At 47.0% G+C, this 13319-nt stretch overlaps 1 protein-coding gene across 1 annotated transcript in view; it reads left to right on the forward strand.

Annotated features, from left to right (window-relative positions):
* MEIS1 (Meis homeobox 1) overlaps nucleotides 1-13319 on the forward strand; it is an 88848-nt gene that overhangs the window by 59140 nt on the left and 16389 nt on the right. Inside the window, exon 4 of the mRNA XM_085308440.1 lies at nucleotides 10413-10489. Within this exon, the coding sequence (XP_085164566.1) occupies nucleotides 10413-10489 (77 nt within the window). The remainder of the gene's footprint in view (nucleotides 1-10412; nucleotides 10490-13319) is intronic.

A 13319-nucleotide genomic window follows, 5' to 3' on the forward strand; every position in this document is an offset into this window, starting at 1 on the left:
CCGTGCGTCAGACCGTGTGCTCAGACCRTGCTGGAGACGAGGCAGTGGATTTTCTGCCTGGGGATGGGGTGACCGGCTGCTTCTTGTAGGCCTTTCTTGAAGAGTCCCTTTCAAAAACAGCTATCTTGGTGTCTTCCATCCGTCACGCTGCAGGAGATGCCCACTGAAGGCCTCGCCTTGCAAAGATGAGGCTGATACCCCTTGTGTACTCCAGGCAAGATGGTGCCTGGAGATTTCCATGCCCATATGCAGGTCCCTTTCTCCCCACCACGTTCAATGGAGTCTCCTCCCCCGTAACTTCATACCAAAGCCTCCTTGCAAGCAATGGGGCTGGTGCTGTTGCAGCCAAGCAGAGGGTTTGCGCCATGAGTGTTCCACAGAGATGCAAGGTCAGTCCCAGCGCCCCTCAGCATGAGAGGACCGAGTTGGCCCCCTAAAGGGTTAYGCAAAGCTACGTGAAATCAGTGGAGAGCTGCGGTGAAGCTGGAAACGAAAAGGTGTTTTTTTACAGCTCCCAAGCCGAGCATGTTGCCAAAATGGAAGAGGCAGATCCTAGAGACCATCCATGTCTTTTTAATTCCTGRTATTTCTGAAGCTAGGACTCAGTGTACAGTGAACTTGTGGGCAAATRCATGTTAATTTAGGGTTAAGTCCAGAGATTTAGGAGTGAATCAGGATCYGGTTTTCACATCTCTCAAGAGATCTAAATCTTACATTTTTGGTGCATGTTTTTGTGCATATAAATATCATCCTAGAAACTCACGTTTATCCTATTCTTGTATTCTGTAGCATTAGCAGCCAGATTTCTTTGCTAAGTGGGATAAATAATTAATTAGAGCAGTTGTTTTCTTTTCCAGAGTTCTTAATTCAGCTCTCTGAGTTAAATTTTAGCCCAGGCTGGCCAGAAGCTCTGGCGTTTCTGCACAGTTCTGCACCCTGAAGCCAGTTAAAGAGATTTCACACTGTAAATTTGTGTAGAGAAATGCGTTCTCTAGCCAGAAAGCAGAATTGCTTAGTCAAGTTTACAGAGTTTAAACTTGCCTGTATTATTCATATATGCAGCGTGGCTGAACTTGGGCCGTTGGAACAGGAGGAAGCTCGTTAGAGCCGAGGTCCAAAGAACGTAATTTAGGAGGGAGTCAAGTGTTTCAGGTAAAAATAATGGAGAAGGAACTTAGCAGGGAGGTAAACGCTGGGATGCGGCTGCATAAAAAGGGGGCACCTGAAAAAAGCTGCCTCCGTGCCGCCGAGCGGAAAGCGGCTCCGGGACGGGTGAGCTGCGCTTGAGTTTGCGCCTCGGCTCCGCGCGCGGCGCTCCTTGGCGGACGTGGGATCGGTAGCGTCCGTGCGTCGAAGAGCCCGGATCGCTCCTTGTGCCGCCTCCGCCGCTTGTGACAGCGCAAGCAGATCTTCCCGCAGGAATATTAATAGCAGCAAAATCTGGATAACCTGTAAGCCCGTGGCTCTTTGGCATGTGGATGGGGCAGCCCGAGGAGTGCTGTGGCAGGGAATTTACAGGCTTCTTAAGAATAAACTTGCCTAATGTTTTTATATTCTCGTTTAAAAGCTGATGTTTGGTAACAGCAGCACGCTCAGGCATGCATGTGGTTTTTCTCTTCCTCGCTCTAGATCCGTAGCGAGATTATTATTACAGATGAAATCTCTGCTTTTTTTTTTGAAACAAGGCAATTTATTAGATGAAGAGAGAGACCTCGTCTCTTAAATTTACCTACAGTCAAGGGTTAATGCATCAAAAGCATTGCCAGGCGTGGTTTGTTTTATTTTATTTGTTTATTTTTGCTGCTCACACACACGCAGCCCTGCAGGGCAGCTGCGGCGGCTGGTGACGGGAAAGCCGGAGGACGCTGGTGAATTTGGGATCCCCAGGCGCCCCGTGAGGCTTTGCGGGGCGTTTAGCCCCTTTCGACAGACCTCACGCGCGGGCCGGCGATGCTGGGGAGAGCGGCCTGCGGTGTCAGCGCCCGGCTCCAGTACTGGGACCTGTTTCGGGCTGCTCGAAGGGCCAGAGCTACCCTCTCCAGCGCTGGGTTTACTCGCTTGCAGAAATCRCCGTGGCCAGTCCTTCTGCCTGCGTCGTAGCTCCCAGGGTATTTGCTGCTCTTCCTTCCAAAGGCTCCGAGTCGTGCAGAAAAGCTCATTTTCTTAATAACTTCCTGCCTCTGGCTGGCTGCAGAGGCGCGCTTGAAAACGCGGACTTGCGTGGCTCCCGGCTCGAAAGGCGGCTCGAGAGCCGGAGGGGGAGCTGCTGGTCGCCGAAAGTCGCCCTGGCCGGGGCTGCGCCGGGCGGATGGAGCTCCCCTGCGATGGTCTGGGGGGGATCTCGCGGCCTTCGCGAGCCACGCGGCGCTGCGAGGGGGGGCTGTACAGGCTGGGATTTCGGTGATGCTCTTAGAGGATTTCGTGAAAGGACCGTGATTCAGACGATGCCGCGGAGTCGCTGCYGGCAAACGCGTAGTGCGGGTTGCGCCGCGCTCGCTTTGCAGGCCAGCTTTTTCCGTCTGAAACTCAGAAACATCCCCAAAGGCCCAAACTCCAGAGGGAAGAAAACCCATTCAACCTGAAACGGTGCGTTTCCTCCTCCGCAAAAGGCCTTGCCTTGCCTTTCCCTTGTCACGGCAAAAAGGCTCGATTTTTTTTTTTTTTTTTTTTAAGCCAATGTAAGGAGAGAGGGGAGAGGGGGAGAGTCATTAAAATGCAGTTCTTTCAATTACGCGCCGTTATTTGTCATCTTTATGGCTTTTCTATAGTTTTCACTGCGCCTTTGAGAGCGCGCCTGGTCAGGGAAGGTGAGGGGGAACGGAGCGYGCTTGGCTGCCGCCGCGAGCGCCGGCGAGCCGCGCGCGAATCCCCGTCCCTGCGGATTTTAATGTCCCCGCAGCCTGCTGGCAGCCTGCTTCCAGCTGCGGCAGGCACGACGCGGCGAATTGCTTTTGAATGTTCTTTACTCAAATAGGCAGTAATTACAAGCTTAAAGAGGTTTAGTGGTCCAGTAAACTACATAATCACCCCCGAATTAGCCCGGGCTCATCAGTTGCAGTCCAGCAAGCTCGCGCCTGCTGCTTGCACGCCGGCTCCGCGGCACGGCAACCTGAGCAGCAGGTGAGAGGGCGCCGCGCCATCGCCCGGCTCTCAGCGGGCCGGCGCCGCTCCGCAGAACCGCGCCGCTTCTCCTCCCTTTTTTTATTTATTTATCCCCTCCCCCCCCCCAAATCTTCAAATGCATCTTTTTCTTTTTTTTTTTTTTAAGAAGAACACATTGTGTTTTCGCTTGTAAGTCGAGTGGGCTTTATTCTCTTACAAGGATACGTCTTGAATATTTAATGGTGGACAGGGCATCTGTTCAAGGACTTTTCGTGCCAACGAAAAAGTGTTTCCAAACGGCAGCATTTTTTTTTCCCCTCATTTCCTTCCTTGGTATTTTGTCCAATAGGAAATGTCCAAATATTAAGAAAAAAAAAAAAAAACGGTGAGAGCACTTGGTCCCTGCACGAGAAAAAGGTGGACCAGAAGCCTTCCCAAATGGCTTGGGGGCTGCAGGCAGGCGGAGCGCCCCAGCCCACCTGTTGGGAAAGTCATTTCAGGTAGATAAGGGCAGTGACTTGCTGCTGGGAAAAGGCTGCTGGTTCAGAGATGTTTACCTGAACTGATCTGCCTTGGRCTGACTCGAAAACCAACAGAAGCACTTTTATGGAGCAATCAGTAAGCCCTGGTTTCCTTCGGCTTGCAAGGAAGCGCCCCTGCTAGGGACAAGGCTTTCTCCTCCTCCATCGCAGACGCTTCTCACCGAGGAAGGGCTCCGGGATGTGATCCTGCATTGTTTCCTGTAAGAAAGAGAATTTTGCTGATYGTGCAGATGCAACTTTTATTTTAATTACTTCCTCCTTCGTTATTTTGGGGCTGTGGTACAGCAATAAAATAATCACACAGAAAGGCCAGGCAGAGAACGGGGCAGTGCATTGCCCATGTCACGTTGCCSCATCGGTCGTCTTCACACAAGAGCAAAAAGTCGCTTCTTAAGTGTGTTGAGAAAAGTTAATGCGCGTGTGCAAGGAGTCCGCCTGCATGCGTGTGCTTCTGCGTGCACGCACATACTAGCACCGAAGGAATGCTCAACCTGGGAAAATCTCCACGCAATTACCCTGGTATGAAGTGGGAGTGTCGGTACGGGCTTAAATTTAAAAGCGGTACGAGCCAGAGTAAGCGCCAAGTGTTGAGGTCTATCGGAGTGTCTCAGAAAGGAAATAGCAGAAGCACCATGGCTTGGAACGGCTAAAGCCGGACTGGAAAAGGCAGCGGGTAATATATGGTATGGAAGGAATAATATTGTAGCAGCCAGGGGATGGATTAGATCAGTTAAAAGGTTTTTCCATTTTCTGCCTGCTGTAATATCCTGTACAGGGGATGATCTGAACTTTTTTTCCTTAAGCACCTTGAGTGCTCACATTCGGAATAATTTGATGGGGCCACCAGAGAAGTGTTGGCAGAGCATCCCAAGCCATACCGTGTCTCTCCGTCAGCCCTGCAGAGGATATTTATGTTAGCGGATGCCAAAACTTGTTCACAGACAAGTCTTGCAAGAAAATTATTTACAAAAGGGGAAATGGGAAAAAAAAAAGCACAGAGCTTTTTTTTTTTTCCCAGCATAACTTGTTCATTAAAAAATGTAACCATTGCCCATGCCTCTTCCTCCCTTTTAAGCTCCCCCCCCCAAAAAAAATAAAATAAGAGAGCCTCTTCCACCTCCTGCCCTCGCAGAAGCAAAACAAAGCCAAACCCTGTTTGATGGGCTGGCCCGGCGGACGCGCGTTGGGAGGCCGAAGGCTGCGGGGTGTTTGCGTGCGTTGTGCTCGCGGCCGGCGCGGCCCTCCGCAGGCGCGGGCCGGGCAGCGTGGCGGAGCCGCCTCGCCGCGCTTGGCGGCAGCCGTGCGGGCCGGCGGCACCGCGGCGCTGTACGCGTTTTTAACCTCCTGCSATTGAGCGCGCCTGTAGATCCTGCAGCCGCGGCGAGCAGCTCGGTAACTCAGGCAGCGCCAGGATTTATTAACAGCACTGCCATGAAAATCCTGCTGCGCGGGGGTATGAAACTATTAGAATAATTTGAGGAAATATTTTCTTTCGAAAGAGGAAAAGGCTGGCTTTGTCTGTGGGATGGCTGCGTCTTACGGCCTGCGTTTTCTTGCTACACTGGAAAAGCAACGAAGCGTTTTAAATGCCAAATCCAGCTAACACTTCAACAGCATTATCAGGCTGACTCACTGCGCCGAGCCAAGGAAAAGACTGTGCAAACTTTACAAAGGGTTTTTCTTCCTATCCCCGTCGCTGCATTTCCAATAAAACTACTTCCTGCTCAGTGTTTAGTGTTTCCTTCRACGTGCTAGCCGGTCCCGGGCGATAAACGGGATCAAGATTGCAGCTTCCGAGCTGGGTTTTTGTTTGTGTGTGTGTGTTTTTTTTTTTTTTTTCCCCTAGCGCAGCTCACCTCAACTTGGCAACTTTTTATAGCCTTGACGGAATAGAAAGCAGGTCACAGAGCCTATCTATAAACTGATTCACGCAGCCTGAAAAATAGGCGAGCTGGCTAAATGCGTGCCATTTATTGCTCGGTCTGAACAGAGCGCTGGAGAATTAAGAAAGCAGGTTGAAATCTTGTGACTTTTGCTGTTAGCGTTCCAAACATTTTTGGCTGCTTTGCGTATGCAGGAACACCCCCTCCCCGCGTTATTCTTTCTGAGTCCAGCATGTGTGAGGATACAGGACTCGGCTGCTATAAATTCAAGCTATGTTCTTAGACTACACCATGCACTGCTTTTGTAATGCAAATGGCCAGCACAAAGTGTCCCTTTGATAATGTGCAGTGAGGAGACAAAAAAGCATTCAGGGAAACAGTAAAACTAATTCATAAAGCTGGAAGACAATAAGAAGGCATTATGGATATTTCAAAAAAGAAAAAAAAAAGAAAGAAAAGAAAAAGTATCCTAGATCAACTTGGTTGTGACCAAATGTAAACAGTTGGGATGCAAAGGCCGGGGAGGCCGGGAGAAGCAAAGTGCTGCACTGGCAAGGGAGCTCGCCCTGGGAAAGCTGGGATCCAGCAAGGATTTGGGGTAAAACTGATGGGCAGGTTGTCACTGAAGAGCAGAGCCTGGCCTGATTTTGGTTACTGCATGAGAAATCAAGCTTGGGTTGCTGTTCAGAAATAACAATATAAAAAAAAAATCCTGGGAGTTTCTTGTTTTTTTAAAGGCATTTTGAGGTTATGAAATGGTTAATAGACAGTCCTGAGGGTGTAAATTTGGGGGGTGTAAATTTTGGGGGGATTTGGTCATCATCTTGGCGGGCAGCTCCGCACAGGGTGATTTTCAGGTCTTCCGCAAGCTTTACTGAGCGCTGTTGCAGTGGGCAAGGTGGGAGGGAGGGCACCTTCCTGCTGCTGCGTTACCCGCGCAGATGAAGATGAAGCTGCCCTGGCATCCAGCATTTGCAGGCTGCCATGGAAAATTTGATGAAAGGAGTACATTTGGACAAGGGGTATCATTAAGATATAAACTTGGGCTCTTTCCATCTGTATTTACTGGAGGCTTTACCCACCGGCTGTAGCCAAAGGCAGTAAAAAAGTCGTATTGATTGTTTTGCTAAAAAGGACCTCTGCTGTATCAAAAAAAAAAAAAAAAAGCCTTTTATTAAGAACACTGCTCTCTAAATACCATTCATAAAACAGCGAGGAGAGAATATGATGGAAAGTTACATTTTTCTCTCTGTCACTTTGATTTCTTTGTTACTGCTAAAATGACTGCTCTGACTCATATTTTGCATAGTTATTTTTACCTTTTCAAATGTTCCTTAACTGTTTGTATTACCCTGGGCAAATCCCCCAGGGATAATTTTCATTTGCATGCAGACTTTGATGGTGTTATTAAGCAATCGCTTCTGTACGAAGTCATTATTAAAAGTAATACCACGGAGCCTCAAAAACGCATTCATGGTGCCAAACAATCCACGTTTCGGCGCGGGATTTATGGGAAGGGAAGAGCGCGGGGTCTCGCACCGATGGCTGAACGCTGCTCTGTAAGGCTGCAGCGGCTTTCCGGAGCGGAAGGGCGCAGGCGTTATTGGGAAGTATTGGAGACGGATTCGTCGTCCTCGTTTGTTGTCAGCCTGTTCCTGCAAACGCCTGCCGCACCTACCTGCTTCCTACCTGTTTTCCCCCTTTTCCCCCCTTTCCCTCCGGCCTCGAGGAGCGAGCCCGAGCGGCGGCAGCGGCGCTGGGGAGGAGGCTCGGCCTTCCCGGGCGTAATCGCGGGTTTACGGCTTTCGCYGGCTCTCGAGGTGTTAACGCAGATCAAATGGAAAACACTCCGGCAGGACCCTTGCCGCTACTTGCGCTGCCCCGTGCGTGGTCCCCCTCGTTAATTCTGATTGYGAGACCCCACGGTAATTTTGTTTGCTCTCCTAATGCGCTGCCGCTCTCCCGGTGGTCCGGCATATCTTTTCTCAAATTCCCATCTTGATCAATTGTTTGCAAATAATTAAGCTTTTAAGAGATAATGGTAGGAGCTAATGTACACAACAAAGTGAAGGTCTCGAGTCGCTGTTTATTGAGCAGCGGTACAATTTGCTCTGATATGCCAAAGTGATCTGAAGGAATGGGCGTGCTTGCCAGCGGGAAGCCGTGCGTCGGTTTTAGACACAATTGCAAATGCATACACACACACAAATGCATATTCATACCCGTATATATATTTTATATACTAACTTCTCCGTATGTGTGTGTATCGATGTCTTTATCCCTGCCGAGCAAAACGCTCCGGAGCGTTTGCAAAAGCGCCTGTTGTCACACGTGTGAAATAAAGAAGCAGTTTGGAGTGAATTTCCTATTTCTTCCTAAAATGGCAGTTCTCCGAGTTTGCCCCCTTTCGCTGCGTTGCAACGTGATGTCTGCCTTTGCCGGTAGCATAGGCCTTACTAGCCCTGTGGGTGGGAATGCAGCAAGGCTTTGAATGTTTTTATAGCAGCCTAGCCTGTGGCATGCTGATTCTTTGTCAAGTCATTTTTTTTCTTCTTCTTCTTTTAGCCTACAAAGGAACAACTCATACAATCCACAGAAAGCTTATATAATAAGGATGCCCGGCGTTTAAGATGTTTTAAACACACCGAGTTGTAGTTAAAAAGCTTGCCGCGTTGTGAACCTTTCGCTAAGAGGGATTAACTGCACAAAGTTAAGGCTGTCATGTGATTAGAGCAATTACAGATTTTCATGAAATTAAAAGTTGGTGCCATACTAGGCTATGAAAAAAAAATCAGATGACCTTAAGCATACCACAGTTTGAAGAATTTGGGGTTTGGGACTTTTAAAGCAATTATTTTTACAGTGACTGTATTATTCTGATGGCTAATTTTATCCGGCCTTCTCTATTTGGAAAAAAGTCCAGAACAATTGAAAATTGCTTAATGGAGACAGAGTTCTCAATTCCAATAGCTAGAGGCTGTCTAGTAATTATTGCTTGCTGCATGAAATTAGACACAGTTTGTTCAATTACTTAAAATTAGATCACATGTAAGGTAGCAAAGCGAAATAAGACAAAAAGAATAATTTTGTCCGTGCTTGATAGTAAAGTCATGAAACGGGAAGTAAGCTGTAAAGATGAAAAAGTTACAAATCTTCTCTGTAGCTTTTGGAAGAGAAGATGAATGTTATGTTCAGATAGATGGACATAAGTCAAGTGTAAYGATTTGTTGTGGAAGAACACGTATATAGCATAGACTATCAAATTCACACTGTATTTTTGCATGTATGAAATGCAAATTATCTGTTAAAATAGATAAAATCCCCTTCCCCATTTCCCCCACTTTACAATTCTGGAGCTCTGGGGTTTTCACGTGCAGGCAGGAAATACAGAGAGGAGTTTAGAGATGTGCGGGTTATCTACGGGCTTGCTGTCACAAAAYAGTATTTTTAAAAGATTGGAAGGCTATCTGAGATGCCAGCTATGTGTGAGAAAATACAGTCCGTATATATATGCACTTACTACACTCCATCACTGCCGGTTTTGGCAGTGCAGCCGTGTCTTTCGGTGCTGRGGACCACTGCAGGGTCCTTCGAATTGGACACAGCAGGCAGAAGCAAGTTAATAGAGTTAGAGCAAAAAATCCATATTTGGTGAAGGGAGGTTATTCAGTCACGTACCACATCCATTAGATTTCAGATTAGGCTGTTTACAAGAATATATAAAATCTGCTAAATAGTTATGATAGCAATAAGATTGCTGAATTTTATGAGGTTTTAAATTCTTACACTTTACAAGGTTTCGGGTTGCATCGCTCGTAATATTATGCTGGGGAATACATCCAAGAATGTTTCGGAAAAATGGATCTTTGTGGCAAGCAGCTGTTAAATGCGTTGTTTGGCTAGGTCTAAACAACTTTATCAAATAGTCTTACCGAAATGTTCAAATAATGAAGTGTCTTGCAACAGGTCGGATCCGAATTCAGTGCGTACTGACACTTAAATGTCCAACTTAGGAGTTTTCAACCAGCTACTCAAAACAGGGTTTCTCCGGGGAACTGTGACATGCACAGTGTTGGGTCATTTTCTTTTGAGACAGTAACATCATGACAGCAAGGGAAAGGATAGAAATGATACTGCTAATGTCATTGCTAAATTCCAACTCAGATGTGGTTTTCACAGTGGATTTATTTAGCAATTTGTATTCGTGCACAAGCGAGTTTTCTGAGAAAACAGTCAAGTTCTCGCAAGAAACTTAACGTAGGATTGAATTTTAACATTAACTTCAATTAAACCAGTATTTATTTTCTGTCCTTTAGGATTAGTGCAGCACAACTCTGCTAATGTCAGGCAAATATGTGCAGATCATTGACCTTATATTGGCCTGTGTACAAAATCCAGGCGTTTGTTTATGTTCAGGATGCTGATCATCTTTACAAATTATTTTCRGGCGCTGGCAAGATTTGTCTTCGCTGTCTCAGAAAAACATTGCTGTGCTATAGTTTTGTAGAGAGACACTGTATGACATTATGTGAAATAGGGAAAAAGAAAATCATGATTTGACTCTAGTCACTCATTTGAGACAAGCGCAAAAACTTTCAGCTAATGCAACAAATATCCTTCTTGAGTATCAAGGTACTGCCAGTATCCTAAGCAGTTATTTCTCCACTTCACTAATCTTTATAATTGGCTTGTCTTTTACTGCCATTAATTAAATGATGTAGTAGCCCATTAATAATTATAAAAGAGTGACACACCTCAGCATTTTCACCTTTCAGTAATAGATGTCACGCTTCTGTTTTTACTTTTATTCTTTTTTTTTTTTTTGAAATAAAAAGGCAAAAGAAGCATTGTTTTAAACGTGTGTATTTATTTTGGTGTCTTATAGCACCCTTACCCTTCAGAAGAACAGAAAAAGCAGTTGGCACAAGACACAGGGCTCACTATACTTCAAGTGAACAACTGGTAAGTAATTTTTTAGTGTTTTCTCGAGAGCTGCGGGCCCCGCCGGGGCTCCTGCTTTGCGCCTTGCGGGGGTCTCGCTTCCCCGCCGCTGCTGCAGCGGCGGGGCCCGCCGGGTGCCCTGGGTGCTGGGGTCCCGGAGGCTGCGTCCCGGGCTGCGGCGCCTTCGGGCGCCCCGGGGGCGCGAGGCCGAGACGCGGCGGGAGGCGAGCGGCAGCCGCCCACTCCCCCCTGCCCGCAGCCCCTGTGCTTACGCTGAGTTTTTCCCGCGTGGCCAAGTTTTCCTGACGTTGTTGGCTTGGAGGGGGGGAGGCGGGCTGGCTGGCATCGTTAAATCTCTTTGCTGGTTGTCTCGAAAGTGCAGGTTTTGTTTCRAGGAAATGAGAGTCCGTGCTGTATCTGCAGAGCGTTTGGAGTTGCTAGCTGTCTGAGACATGGGGAAGGCAACCAGCGAAAATTACTCTTGATTTAAGTGTAAAAGCATGACAGCGAACCCTTAAAAGAAAAAGTTTGATTTATTACCCTTTGTTACTGCATCAAAATGTAGGTTTCTCCCACTGTGCCAGAACAAGTGTCATATTTGAAGTGTATTGCAATCTAATACCTTGTAAAACTAAGTGTATCTAATTAATTGTCCTAATATTTTTAGATTACTGTTTATGATGGGAAACCTTATCCTCTTTGAAGTAATACCCAGCAAATGGCCAAGGCAAACAGCAAGCYTGCTGGGGAAAAAGGAGGGAGGAATGCCAGTTTGCAGACAAAAGTATTTTTTTCCGTTCAATAAGTGTCAGAGATTAATATTCCTGAAGCTCTGATTACATGGCCTAATCCATTTTAGTGAATAAATTTGGTCTTGATGTCCATTGCACCTACATTAACAAACCCTCTTCTGTTCAAGAGACTAGGAGCCTATGGGAGAGATTTCAGATATATTAAACCCCATTACAGAAAATGTAATTTCTGTCAATATAATCCCGTGTATTCTTCAATTTAGTACTTTAGAGATAACAAGCTACTTACAATATATTTGCCTTTGGAGGATTAATTTACAAAGTGCACTATCAGGGAGAGGCAGGCAGGCTCACGTAAGCGTAGCTTGTACGGGTTATCAATTTCTGCGACCCTGCGGCAGCCCTGGGAGATCAATTTTTTGAAGCCCTTTAAGACACCGAATAAAGGGAAAAAACAGACACTTAGTGCAGGTGAAGTACGCTTTGGAGGTATTTACTTTAAAATGGAGAACTAAAAGACACTAATCAGGAAAAAAAAAAAGTTAGTTACCCGCGAGCGGGGTACCCCAGACGGGCCGGGAGAAGTGCGGGCGCTCGTCTGGGTCGTGCTCCCTCCCGCCGCTGCCCCTCGACGCCCCGAGCCGCCTCGCGCTCCGCTCGGCGCAGAGGACGCGAGCCGGGCAGCTGAGCGCCGTGGCTCGTTTGGCACGGACGAGCGTGTCAGTTCGGGATGGCCCATCAAAGAAATTCTTAGAGATAATGAACCCCGGCTGCTTTGAAGTAAAGCTGGTGGGATTTCTCCCGAGTGACTTCCCAGGGTGTTTTTCAGTACTCATCTCGCCTTGGATTTGGAGTTTTACTTTGGCTTTGTGTCAGATGTGTTTTTATAAGTTCCTTATGTGCAAGGAAAAAAAAAAAGAAAAAAGTAGGTCAAAATACATTATAACTTGAGTCTTCTGGATGTAGGGCAGGCTTCCTCTGCTTGAGCTAGTTTGGTAATTCTGCTGCGGTGGTACAATTGTATAAATTATTGAGAGAATCCGTCCTGCCCTCCGCAGCCTYGCCGAGGTTTGACATTACGGAGCCAGTCGGCACCTTGGAAATCACAGGTGGTGCTAGGTGGTGGGCAGAGAGGCCAGCATACCACCACGGAGCCCCCGCTTTTGGGCTGAGGAGAAGGMGGCTGTGATAGTGCAAGGGCACGAGGGTCGCTCACACGCACACGCACACGTGCAGAGCAAAGAGCCAGCCATGGGGTGAACAACGAGCTTCTCGTCTGCTCCCAAATCCTGGGGATCCCTGCAACCGTTTCCCAACATTTTGCTGAATGCGTTTTCTTACAGTGTGGTRTGCATGAGAACAAATTCCTTTTGCCTAAATTGTTTGCTGCAGGGAACAGCTAACATATCATTTATGGTTAGCTTTGCCTTTCTTCAGCTGGCTCATAAGTCATTCAGCCACAACTTTCAAAAAATTTTGCTTTCCTCCTTAGATTCTTCAAAACTTGTTAACACACACGTACATTTTTGTATTAATGATGAGTCATTGTAAATCACTGTTGCAGAGATTAAATAAAATGCTGAAGGGCAGGCTGGGTGCAGATCAGTCATAAATTATTGGCAGCAACACAGCATGTGGGAATACATGAAATGTGCATGAAAAACATAAACTCATGTCTGGTAGCATGGTAGTTAGCCCAGACTGGGAATGCTGGATTTTCTGGATGGAATTATAAGTTTGCCACAAAGAAGCCAGTGAAGAGAGCATTTGTTTTCCGCAGATTGAAAGCATTTGAACAATTTTTTGTCATATTTTGGATGCCTTCACAGTATATGCTGGTTGCATACTTCAGTYTGTCTGCCACAACGAAAAATGGTGCTTTTCACGTGCATTCTGCACGGTGCCCGGGCTCCCCGGGCTGACGCACACAACTCCTATTGACGGCGGAGGAGGTTGCGTGAAGGGCGTGAAGATCTGAGACGTGCCATAAAACGTATCCGTGCTAGGGCACACAGCTTCGAAAATACCACGGTTTTAACCTGAACCTTTTTCTTATTATTTTTTTTTAAGAAATCAAATCACCACGTGGAGAATTTCCC

Source organism: Rhea americana, unplaced genomic scaffold (assembly GCF_003343005.1).
Source record: "Rhea americana isolate MKP2758 unplaced genomic scaffold, rheAme1 scaffold_276, whole genome shotgun sequence".
In the NCBI taxonomy this organism is placed as follows: domain Eukaryota; kingdom Metazoa; phylum Chordata; class Aves; order Rheiformes; family Rheidae; genus Rhea; species Rhea americana.